Here is a 12,105-nt window from a genome sequence, read left to right as displayed (position 1 = left end):
GAGAACAGCTCAGCCCAGGGGCTGTGGCACCATGGTGGGGAAGGGTGATGGGGTGAGCTCTGCACAATGGGCAGGAAGAGGTTTCTGTGCCTCCTGTGCTGCTCTCTGCTTTGTGGGTTGATGCTACCAACCACCCCATGGAGCAGATCTGGGGCAGGAGCAGCCATGTGGCTTTGGCCTGTTTCTCTGCAGGGTCTGCTCCCAAGCCAGCTCATGTCTTAGCCCACAAATAAGGGTCATGGGATGGGAGCTCCATGTGCTGCTACCAAGGAGCTACATGGGTGCTGGAGCCCTGAGCACATTCCCCGTTCCCATGGTTTACATGGCCAGGATGGTCTTTCATCCGTTCTTAAAGTAAAATCCCTGGTGATGTTTATCCAGCTTTTAAAAGGTTTCAAGGGGAAAGGGCCTCTGCTGGGGACATAAGCCCAGGTAAACCAGGGGGGAGCTCCCAGAGTGGAAGGGATGGACGGGCTCTGCATCCCCCCCTGCCTGCCCAAGCTGTCTCTGGGCATGGGGAAGCATGGCTGGAAGAAGCTGGTTTCATGCAGGAGCCAGAAAAGCTTTTCCGCAACAAGCTGAAGAGCGCCTGGTGTGAGCTGACCTGGAGGAAGGTGCACGTGTGCCCCGAGGAGCCTGCTCCTCAGCTGCAGGGGCTCTGTGCCCATATTGCCAACGGTGACCCCCAGCACCGGCTGCCGTGCTCTGTGCCAGGCACTTGCAGGTGGCAATCTGCCCTTAGCAGGCATGTGGGGACAAACACTCCCCCATCCATCCCTGGTCCCCCTCCTCCTCATCCTTTACTGGGGTTCTGCAGAACAACCCTCGAGCTCTGCTCAAGCCTCCCCTGAAGCTGAGCAGACCCCTCTGTGGTGCCCAAACACCTCTGCAAGCCCCAGTGGGGTTCACTGGGCAGCTCACTCCAGACCCGAGCTCTGAAGTTGTCTCCCTTTGAGCTCCCTTAAGCTCTCCCTCTTGCTCCAGTCACCCCAGGTCCCATCCAGTCCTCTCAGGCTGCATTCAGTTCCTGCTGTCCCAAGCCTGGCGTGGCGAGGGAAATACCACCTTGCCCCATGTTCCCCCCTCAACCCCTCTCAGCTCCTTCCCTTGTTTTGGAACAGCGATCCCGCCCGGGGTTTATGGACAGTTTGGGGTGGCTATTTAGGTTTATGGCTTCCATCTTTTAAGTGTGTGTTTTTCTCCCCCCCATAAACCTTATATTGTGTAAAAAAGGAAAAGGAGATATTAAAAAACAACAAACGGGGACAGGAGCACAGTCAGTGGTTTTAGAGAAAGCAACAGCACCTTCTGAGACTATTAAATGAACATCAAACAAGACCGGGATTAATCAGCGGATTCACAAAGCTCAAAGCTGGGGCGGGGAGGGGAGAAAGGAAAACCAAAATGAACAAAAACGAGGGGAGGAATAAATCCACCCCCAAGTATAAAGGCTGAGAATTAATAATACAGAGAGAGCGAAGGTGGAGAGGGCTGCAGACCTGGCAAGGAGCGCACGTCCTCGTTTCGTCCATCAGCAGGAGTTATGGGCATAGCAGCGGGCAGGCTTGCACTGGCATTCAGAGAGTTAAAAGCATTGGCACTGAGAGGTGAGCGCTCTTCCCACTGCTCGTCATATTTACCCATTAGGGCTTTCCTAATTATTGCCTCCAACCCCATGTTGGTACTGGAATTCTCTTGGACCGACTGGCTCCTACAACTGATTAGCCCTGGGAGATACGGGAAGGGGAGGAGAGAGAGGATGGGAGATGGGAGGGAGCCAAATGAGAAGAAAGATTGGGGGGGGATGGGGAAAGGGGGAGAAAGGAGACAAGGGAGAAGGGAAGAAACAAACAGTCAGCACATTCTCGCAAAGCAACAAACTTTGTCATCTTGTTCTTTAAAGCGCTGCAATGCACCCGTCCTCCTCCTCCCCGCTCCATCCCGCCCCAGGGCTTGGCAGGGGCTGGCGGTGGGATGGGATGGGACTTAGTCTGGGATTTGGGATCTGCAGGCAGGCAGGGCTTGGAGGATGGCAGAGGGGAATGGGTTGTCACTGAGCACGGGGAGTGACTGTATGACTGTAGGAAGAGGGGGGCTGTGCTCGCAACATGGGGTCAGGAGGAGGGTCACCTGGATGCGGGGTCCATATGGATGCACACACAAGTCAGAAGTCAGTGTGCCAGGAATTTGGAGGCCAGGGCAGTTTCCCATGGAGGAAAATTCAGGGAAGGAAGAGAGGGCACCCCAGAAACCACTTGACTGGAAAGAAGTGACTGGATTTGATGGCATGAGAGGCAGCAAAGGCAGGCAGCCCTGCATGAGGGCACGCAGCCTGCAGAATGGGGCCATACTGGGGAGAGGGGAGAGTCCTTCTGTCCCTCTTTGCCAGCTCCCTGCCCATCACGCAGCCCGCTCCCTTCCTCCCCCCAGGCCGGTGGCCCCCCCAGGGGCTACGGGACAGGATGCAGAGGCAAGTGGTGTGTCCGCGTGGTTGTGAGTCTCAAGCCATGCAGTTATGGTGCAGCACCGCACAGGGACCAGAGGGCACTAGGCTCAGCCACGCCACCGTCATTCCTGATGTGGCGGTTACAGGGAACAAGCAAAGGGCAAAATACAGACACGAAACCAGCAGGCTGGCGAGGGAAGCCCCACTGCCAGCACACACACCCCCCTTCCCCCAGCTCATCCCATCCCAGGGGTGTTCGCACTGGGATCACTGCCCCTCTGCTTGGAAAGGGATGGATCTGGGTTCACTTGTCTCCCTATAACAGGTAGGGTCTCTCCTGGTCCCCTCCAGGAAGCCCTGTCCTTAGCTTCCTACACTCTGCCTTTATGCCTTCCCCCAGCATAGCAGGAGTGGGTTTAACCAGGGGATGCTCTAAGGAAGCTGGGCCTCATCCCTCAAATTCTGCCTGGCTGCAACCTCTCATCCCAGCTGCTGTTGTGAGCCAGCTCCATCTCCCAAACACACACACCAGGGAGTGGTCTCACACCACTGAAGTGCCTGGTCTCCTACCACGCAAAGTCCTTGCCTGCAGCACCTCCCTCCCTTGGCTGTGGGAAAGCTGCTGCTCCTCGTACTTAAAACTAACAACCTGAAGGCATTGCTGCTGTAGGAGAGCATTATTAATTAATTATCAATTAATACTCCTCAGTGGGGATTCATTTCATTCATTTGCAAGCCCACGTGCACATCGCTGCAGTAGGTGGCAAGAGCTTGATCACCTTCACTGTCTCCCTGGGGCTGGTCTCAGGGAAGCCCATGCTGGTCACCCAGCTCTGCAGGGCCACCTTCTGCCCCTCTTTGCCAAAACCTCTTTCTTAAGCTGTCCCCTCTCCTTTCCCAGCTAGCTGAAAGCCATGGGCCCAGCAGTGCCCTTGGGGAAACTCCTAAACCACCATTTCAGCTCCTGCATGGTGGTCCTCATGCTCAGCACAGCAAATACATCTCCATGGGTGTCTGGGGCCCTTTCTCCCTGAGAGTAGGGGGCTCTTCGGGGTTTGGGGTACAGCCCCAGTGTTAGCCAGAGAACCCCCCGGTTAGGCAGGCCGGCAGGTTAATGCTGGTTAGGGTCAGGGACTTGCTGAAGCCCACCATGGCTTCCTGCAGCAGCGCTCAGATACCACCACCAGAACTGGGTGATCAAACCCCAACCCATCAGGAGCTGCACCCTCTGCACAGCAGCAGGGTCCCATGTGCCACAAAGCCCATCTGCACGGCACCAGCAGCACCATCATGGCCAGACCTGGGCACCAGCTCAATGTTTCCTCCCAGCTCCTGAGAAACCAGGGTCAACCCATGCTTGAAGCACCTCAAGGACTGAGCATGCTGCTGGCACCACTGTCCTGAGCATTCCTCCACCTCCCATGTAACACCTCCTCTTGCTCCTCAGCCATCGCCAGTTCACCAAACACTCAGTTCAAGGCTACTGGGTGCTGCTCTCACCCCAGTTTGCTTTTGCAACGAAGCCTGCTTCCCACCCTCATGCTCCTTTTCACCACTGCTCTCCTACTCATCCATGGGTGACCACAGTTCCCACCAAAAGCAGGGTGCTCTCTTCCAAGTATAAGGTCCACCTTGCTGTAGTTTAACCCTCTGTTGGCATCAGATGGCCAAGCTCTGCTTGACTTTTAACCTCTCCTCAAACTCTGACATGCTTTCCAAGGAATTACAATGCACTGTCTCCAACTCAACAGCAGCAAGTTATGGCGTGTCCCAAGGTTTCAGCCTCACAGCAACTGTTATTATCAGTATTACAGCAAAAGGAAAAAAGGAAATGTTTTTATCTACCAGTCTCCTGCTCTCTGTGCTGTAAGCCCTGTAGGGAATGGGGTATGGTACAGGAATATGGTACAGGGAGTTACCTGCTCCGGTAATCGCTGGCATATTGAAAATCTCTGTCCCAGGCTGCCCAACATCTGGAGAAAAACAAAGAAGCTCTTCAATACAGAGAGCAGCATCTGCAGGGAGGGACCTGCAGTACCAGTCACAGGATCCCAGTGTCCCTTGTCACAGCACCCAGCCTGGCAGCAGCCCACCTTCCCCTGGGCTGGGGCTATGGGTGCTGGCTGGGACCAGGACTCTGGGAGATCCACAGTGGACATGCCCTGCCAGCTGGGAAAGTGCAGAAAAGCAGAGCCCAGAGAGTGACGTTTTGTGCTCAGTACTGACCTCCCACCCTCCAGCCCTTTGGATTACACATCAAATCATCTCTCCCACCTATGGGGTTTCCAAAGGCTCAAATCCCCACATCCATGGAGCAGATCTGGGCAGTGGGGAGGGTGAGGAGGAGGAGAAATGTTAAATCAATATTTTCCCTCTTAGCTGAGCTGTTTGACTTGGATATCACTTTCCTTAGAATAACAACAATTCTCATCAAATAAAAGGCGTTTCCTATTTCTATGTATTTTCCCTTGATAAGGGAAAGTGTGGAAGGTCACAGGGTTCAGCCACATGTCCCCAAAGGGGCATAACAATACTGTTGGCTCATGGTAACATCATGCAGGAGTCGAGACAGCTTGGTCCCTCTTATCCAATGCAGCTGTTGTAAGATAGATTCAAATTGAATTAGTATTGACTATATAATGCTGGGCTAAATTAAATTATGATCCCATCTACTCTGTTAGCGGTTAATGAATGAATGGGCTGAATTTCTAATACAAGCCAGCCTGGTTAGTCTTACAGAGCTATACCAATATTGATGTAGGGCTTAAAGTCATGTTGGGGGAGATGCAGCTCAAGGAGGAAGGATTCAGGTTGACTGGCCATTCATTAAAATATCAATTGCTCTTAAGTCTCCTCCATGCTCAGCTCATTATTTCCTTCCTATTGAGGTTATCTGGTGTGGGTGGGATTGACAGCCCTAAAGCAAGGAGACATGGGGCTGGGAAGCCTCCCAGCTCCAGCACAGCTCATCCCAGGAAGCATTTAGACCTCACACTTCCCAACAAACCATGACACGATGCAGAGAGAGCTGGCTGGGAGCTCCCAGCCATTAACACATCAGCACCCTTTCCCAAATCTCCTTTGCTTCATGTGTCCTCAAGGCTTTTTCCCCTCTGGTGCCCTGCATTCGCGTCCCCACATGTCCTTACTGTACTCCGTCTCGTTTTTGTTGGTCGTGCTGAGCTTCTTGATGATCTCCTGTTTTTTGGACTTCACCATGGCAGAGTTGCTCTCAGTCAGCTTGCTGAAGAAAGCTGGAGGCTGAGTGTTGTTTCCTGGGGACTTGGATCCCATCCTGCAAAAGCAAGAGACCATCTGAAACCTCTGCAACGTGCAGTTCACAATGTCCCCATAGAGAGACTCTTCCCTTAGTGTAACTTCTCAGAATCAGCCTGGGGGCTGCTGAGACATTTGATATCTCCAACCTTTCTCCCTATCCCTGCAAAGGTACCACACAGTGTTGAAGAGCCCCGACAGCAACCCGGGATGCGACAGCGATTTGGGCTGCAAGAAAAGCCGCCTGGGCCAGGGCGAGCGTGGAGAACATCCCTGTGCTGTCCCCACCATCCCCTCCCGCGGCGTTACCTCTGGTCCATCTGCTCGCCCTCGCGGTACAGGATCGGGTACGTGGCGCTCTTGGCGTGCTCCGACTCTCCCACGCCGTCTGGTGGAGAGACCGGCTCGATGCAGTTGTCGGCACCGCTCCCGGCCGAGGCCTTGCTCTGCTCCGGGGACCTGCGATGGGTTCATGACAAAACTCTCTGTCTCGGCACAAGCAGCTCGGGGTCGGGAGGGGGAGAAGGGTTAAAACAGCTTCCCAACAGCAGGGCAAGAGGCCAAACCTTCCACACCCCTGCGGGCTTATGGTGCCTTTCAATGTGAACAGGAGGAAGAGCACAGCTTGTGCATCATGCACTGCGGGCATGCAGAGCGGCGCTGACCCAAACGTGGACCAAGTTCCCAGGCAGCACACCAAAACACAGCTGCCCAGGAGGGATGGAGGGACCAGTCCTGGGACTTGCTGGCTCAGCCCAAGTGTTCCTGGCTGGCAGGGACTCAATCCCTTGGAGGGCTGTGACATTAACCCTCTGGGGACACGGCTTTTGATTCTCCATCATGTTTGTGGCTACACTGGAGGACAGAACCCACCACCTCCCGTCCACCTTGTCTGGTGTTGGGGCAGCCTGAAAAGGACCGGTGCAGTTCCCTGATGCCTGCCTGTGGCCACCACCTGGGAGACGGCCAGGCCCGAGCCCATGAGGAATTCCTCATGGCAAGTTCTGGGAATTTACATCTTTGTTCTTTCTGTGGTTTCTTTTTTCCCCCAGTTTTTTTTCCATCGCTGGGTGGCCAGGGCTCGGCTCTCTCCCCTCATGTTATAAAGCCAACTTGGTTCTTCCCAGCTCTGCCTGGTCCTAATCCCATTTACTGTCAAGGAACCACCAGTTTTTTCCCAGATGGATTTAGGTCTCTGTTATCAGCACAAGGCTTTGAAAATGACTTTAGAAGAAATTCAGGTGGTGCCTGAAATGGACAGTTGCAGTTGACAAGGCACATGTATCTAGCAAGCTTCTGATTCACTGAGAAAAATGAAGATAAAATTAACTGTGAACCAACGGAAAACATTTGCTTTGGGTTTTTGGAACCAGCTGTGGTCTGAGAGGTCACTGCACCCTGTGCCAGGGACTGAGGACAGTGACAGGACAAGAGGCAAGAAGCACAAATCAAAATACAGGAAATTCCATCCCAACAACAGAAAACAGTTTTTTACTCTGAAGGTGCTCAAATGCTGGTACACGTTGGCCAGAGAAGCGTTGAAGTTTCCGTGAGTGAAGATACTTAAAACTCCACTGGCCATGACCCAGGATAACCTGCTCCAGCTGGCTCTGAGAGCAGGGCATTGGGATGGATGATCTCAGGAGGTCCCTTCCTGCCTTAACTATTCTGTGGCACTGGCCAGATGGGGAAGTGGATGATGCACAGGTCTCTAAAGGGGTCTAGAGACCATCTCTAAGACAAGAGGGATGGCAAGAGGCACCATCACAGGGGAGAAATGCCCAGATCAGAAAGCAGTTTTACACTCTGGGCTGTGTAAGCAAGCGATCCACGCTGGGAAGCACGAATTCAGCAATGACAAATGCCAGCCTGCCCAATGCACCCCCTTACTGGGGGTCGCCCTGTCTGTCTGAACTCAGACTGGCACAGCGGGTGGGCAGAAACCCATCTGCACCAGTTCTGGTTGGACTCTCTGAGCTCACCTTTTGCCCCCTTCGTTCTGTGGGGAGATCCTGGAGGCCGCTGTGTGATCCTGCTGCTGCAGATACACCTCGCTGGGGGCACGGCGCAGGTCCAGCACGGGGCACGTGGCCCCGGGGAAGGTGTACACCGGGGCCTGGATGTGGGAGTTGAGCTGCTGCGGGTGGTGGCGAGTGTAGTCCTGTGTGATGACCTCCTAGAACGAGAAACCCAGGTCAGCAATAGAGGTGGTTTCTCTCTCTTGCTTTGCTGGGCTCAAATAAGGGCGAGCAGAATGAGGCCGGTTTGTCCCTGCAGGGATGTAACTTCTGCCTCCTGCCTGCAGCAGCTCTCATTAGGGGCCTGTTGGGGATGCAGACACAAGGCTGACCACCAGCCCCCAACCAGAGGTGCTGAGGTCTCTAGCATCACTCCCAGCCCTTCCCTACCAGACATGCTACGTATCAGCTCTTCCCTCCTCCCTGGAACCCCAGTGTGAAGGCGGTAATAAGGATAATTACACTGATGTGCTGGGCCAACGTGACTACCCGCTGGTTCATGCCCTTGATGCTCTGGCTGGACTGCAGGGGCTGGCACTGGGGCCCGTCGGGCTGCCGGAGGTGCTGCAGGTGGGCTGCTTCAGGAGCTGAGGCCTTCAGCGGGCCTGGGGGGGCACAAAGAAGAGAACCAGTGTGAGATGACATCTGTGTTCTGTTGCCTGAATCCCATCCTGGCTCAGCACTGGGCAGTGAGTGAGAGCTGGTTGACAAAGCCCCCCCATCCTAGCTCAGGCTCTCCTGCACTGCCAGCCCCTGCCCTCACCTTGCTGTTTCTGCCTCAGGTCATGCTCCCCATGCCCCTTCTCCACATCCTGCAGCAGCTTGGCCCCTTTCTCATGGGACAGGCTGGGAGAGCTCACAGGACTCACTGCTTCCATCCGCTCAGGGCTGTAGCCTCCGTGAAAGCCTGGGAAAAAGAAGGGAATTAAAACAGGAGTTCACCTGGCTTTTCCCTAGCACTGTGGCAACCATCACTTGTGGGTAGAGTCATGTGTTCTGCAAAGGGGCTTGAAAAGAGATGAGGGAAGACCTGGCAGGTCACATTGCCAGGACCCCTGGAACCACCTCTGATGTCCAGAGACAGCGGATCCACACACTGCAGGGGCAAAGCATCTTCTTGACCATTCTCTGCCTTTTAAGGCCTTTGCACAGATGCAAACAGCATCAGAACAGGCATAGCTGGAAAAGTCACCACCAGCACCTTTTAACAGAGGGAAAAGCGAGGCTCGGACGAGTTACACTTCCACAGACCAAGGGTGGAGGACGGAGTCCTGGAGGAGTCCCACAGTGCTACTCGCCAGCTCAGCACGTTTGGTAACACTCATGACTTTTGCCTCCACAGACCTTTACCCTCGTAACACTCAGTTCCTAGAAACAGCCACTTCAGGCAAATCTGGCAGGCGACTGGAGGGTCCCCAGTGCCCCAGCGCCACTGACCTTGCACATACCTGAGGCACAGGAAGAGAAGGACCCCCACGGAGAACCTTCCTGTGCCAGAGATGGGGATGCAGCATCCCCCGTCACCCCATTAATGCCAGCTCCAAAGCGATGCTCTGGAAAGGTCCCTAACCAATATTAAAGTTCTGAGGAACACCAGCTCCTCTCTGTAAGCTCACGGCTGTAGAAAAGCTGTCCCTCTGCTCTGCAGCATGACAACATGCAGCTGGAGGAAACACTGCTGCCAGGGAAAAAGGCAGAGGAAAAGCTCAGCCAAGCAGCACACCATGCCCAGAGGTGTGTCCTTGGACCTAGAGCTCAATGACAGAAGGGTCTGGAACCAGACGTGACCAAGTGGTGAGATGGGTGGGTCAGGATGCACCAGTGAAAGCAGCTCTCCTCCCCAGCCATCCTGAGCTGGTGGCCAAGGCAGATGCTTCAACTTGCAGATAGGATCCCATCAGATCCACACAGGCTGCCTGTTGCTCCTGCATGCTCATGGGAACTGTGTCCACGTTGCCCTCTTGTGCAGGATCCAGCACTGGGACCCCGAGCGAGGTCACCCCAAGTGAAGGGACCCCGTCTGAGCTGCATCATGCAGAAGCCCATTAAGCCCTCTGAGATCCTGGGCTCTCAGTGCAGGGAGGAGCCTGTCTGAGGGCCAGCAGCCCTGTCCCACTCACACTCCTAACTCTCTGCTTTGCTGGTTTGATTTATTACCCACAACTGCTCCTTACAGACTGCCTGGGAATTCCGAATGATGGGGAAATCAGAATTAGCAAATTGCTATTGTCTGTAAAAAGCAATACCAGGAACTGAACAATGTTTGCAAAACACGACTTGGCAACGGGAAAAACTACAAGAGGGTGGGAGGAGGGAAGGTCCTTAAAACACACACAAATAAAAAAGTCTGGGATAACACAACAACCGGGAAGCAGAGGGACAAGAATGCTTGGGGAGCTGATGAAGCCAAGAGCCAAAACGTGCAACTAAAAATAAGAAACCATGAAATAAAACAGGTTTCAGGCCACAGCTCTCTCACCTCTCCCCTCCAATTTCTTACCAGCACTAGGGGAGTCGTTACTTAGCGAGCCTCTTTCTCGCTGCCCCTTATCGCAAGACATTTGGCGCATGATAATCACATCTATGAAGTTGGCCGCTGTTGTGGTGGTCTTACCGAGTGCTCGGAGCTCCTGTTCCTGCACTGAAAAGCGTTTACTTTGACTCTTTTCTCTACTGTGCTGCTCAGGGCCCGAGGCTGCGTGCTGCTGGTCCAGAGGGTGATGGTGCTGCTGGCTTTTCCCCTGTCCTCTGCTATAGTGATGAGAAGAACCAGGTCCAGAGGCGGGTAAAGGTCTTGACTCCATGGCTTTAATGGGTGAAGGCGACTGTTCGAGGTTGGCTCCACTTGGCAGCTTTGAGGTGAAGACGTTGTCAGTCTGGGGTCGTTCTGCCTTGGCTTCCCGTGCCCTCGGGGCCTCTTTCTGCAGGATGGCTGGGTCCATTGGGGTCGCGTAGCCGTCCGCTGAGCTGATGGAGGAACGCAGGGTGGAGGCCGAGGGGAAGGCGGCAGAGCGGATCGGTGATGTGGTAGTGGTGGAGGAGGATCTGGAAAGGCAAACAAAGACAAGGCAAAGATGAGAGAAGCACGTGGAGAAAGAGGAGTGCTGTCATCAGAGCCCCTGTGTTCAACCCTGCCAGGCCAAGGTCCTCCCAGGGCTCCTGAGTGTAGGGTTGGCCCATGCTGGAGCAGGTGAGGAGGGCTCGGATGGAGCCTCCACCACTGGCTGTGGCCTGGATACATCTACTGGAGAGAACAAACCCATGGACAGGTCTCAGAGACCTTCATAACTCCACTTTCAGCAATAGTCATACCTATTCTGGGTGCAGGGATGCTCCTGCTTTCTTTCCTGGTAGCACTAAAACCCACTAGGAAAAGTGAAGGAATTGGGCACCAAAATCTGCCTCTCCCCATCACAACCTCCTTGTAAGCCCCAATCCTGTTCCCACTGAGACTGAAAACCAAAATAACCCTTGTTCCACCTCAGAGGTGCCCCACGTGATGACCGTTCATTAACCACCATGGCTGCGCCGCTGCGGGGGTCTGGGCAAGCAGCAGGAACCATGGTGGGGGGACATACCGCAGGACAGAAGGGGTGGGGGTCTCCGAGGAGATGATCTTCATGCTCGTGTTGTGGAGCACGCTGGGGCGCTGCTGGATGGTCTCATGGGTGCGGGGTGAGACGGGAGAGTGCTGGTGGCTGTGAGAGTGTGAGGATGAACGGCTGCTGGACTGCTCCGTACCTGGGCAATCACAAAGAAGGGCTTCTTTAGCTCTGTGTTTTACAGTCCAAACACCATGTCCACCCAGCACAGGCCCCAAGGCGTGGTGCCAGGCTCCTTCCCAGCCTACCTGGTCTCCAGATGGGTGCATGCTCCACCGTGGTGGATGCTAGGATGGATTTTTCACGCTCCCGCTCCCGTTCTCGCTCCCGCTCCCGCTCGGACACAGACGATCCCGATTGCTTGGTCATGTGCGTGGGGCCTCCTGAAACCCAAATGAAAGGCAGTGAAAGGGCTGCAGACACACCAATTCCTGACCTGGGTAACACCACCTGCTTTTCAAATCAGTGTCTGCAGAGCAGGTAGGGCATGACTCCATCCAAGGTCACCTGGAGCAGCACAAACAGGGGCAACCGGTGTGACAAAACCTGGGAAAATCATGGAATGGCTGTCCTTTTTGGGGAAGAAGGGAGAAAAGCAAGGAACCTCCCAACAAGGAGGCTCAGAGGGTCTGATTTGAGGGAGCCAACAGGCTGGTTCCTGAGTGAAAATGAAGTTGGGCTCCCCCCATCTGCTCTGGCAGAGCTCACAGCCCTGAACTGGTTAAGGGAATCCTGCCCAACCACTTCCCATGGGAAATGCAAC

The 12,105-nt window shown here is 54.4% G+C and overlaps 1 protein-coding gene across 1 annotated transcript in view; it reads right to left on the bottom strand.

Moving 5' to 3' along the window:
• Positions 1–1,499: 1,499 nt before the first annotated feature.
• The window catches only part of NCOR2 (nuclear receptor corepressor 2), a gene marked incomplete at both ends in the record, with an annotated part of 30,657 nt that continues 20,051 nt past the window's right edge, over positions 1,500–12,105 (bottom strand). The window contains 10 exons of the mRNA XM_010021802.1: positions 1,500–1,727; positions 4,366–4,419; positions 5,596–5,741; positions 6,032–6,181; positions 7,705–7,898; positions 8,203–8,345; positions 8,504–8,647; positions 10,355–10,785; positions 11,319–11,481; positions 11,591–11,725. Of these exons, the coding sequence (XP_010020104.1) occupies positions 1,500–1,727; positions 4,366–4,419; positions 5,596–5,741; positions 6,032–6,181; positions 7,705–7,898; positions 8,203–8,345; positions 8,504–8,647; positions 10,355–10,785; positions 11,319–11,481; positions 11,591–11,725 (1,788 nt within the window). The remainder of the gene's footprint in view (positions 1,728–4,365; positions 4,420–5,595; positions 5,742–6,031; positions 6,182–7,704; positions 7,899–8,202; positions 8,346–8,503; positions 8,648–10,354; positions 10,786–11,318; positions 11,482–11,590; positions 11,726–12,105) is intronic.

The sequence above is a fragment of the Nestor notabilis genome, unplaced genomic scaffold, assembly GCF_000696875.1.
Source record: "Nestor notabilis isolate BGI_N333 unplaced genomic scaffold, ASM69687v1 scaffold8669, whole genome shotgun sequence".
NCBI lineage: Eukaryota > Metazoa > Chordata > Aves > Psittaciformes > Psittacidae > Nestor > Nestor notabilis.
The sequence above is the reverse complement of the archived record's forward strand: the minus strand, read 5'-3'. Positions and strand labels throughout refer to the sequence as shown.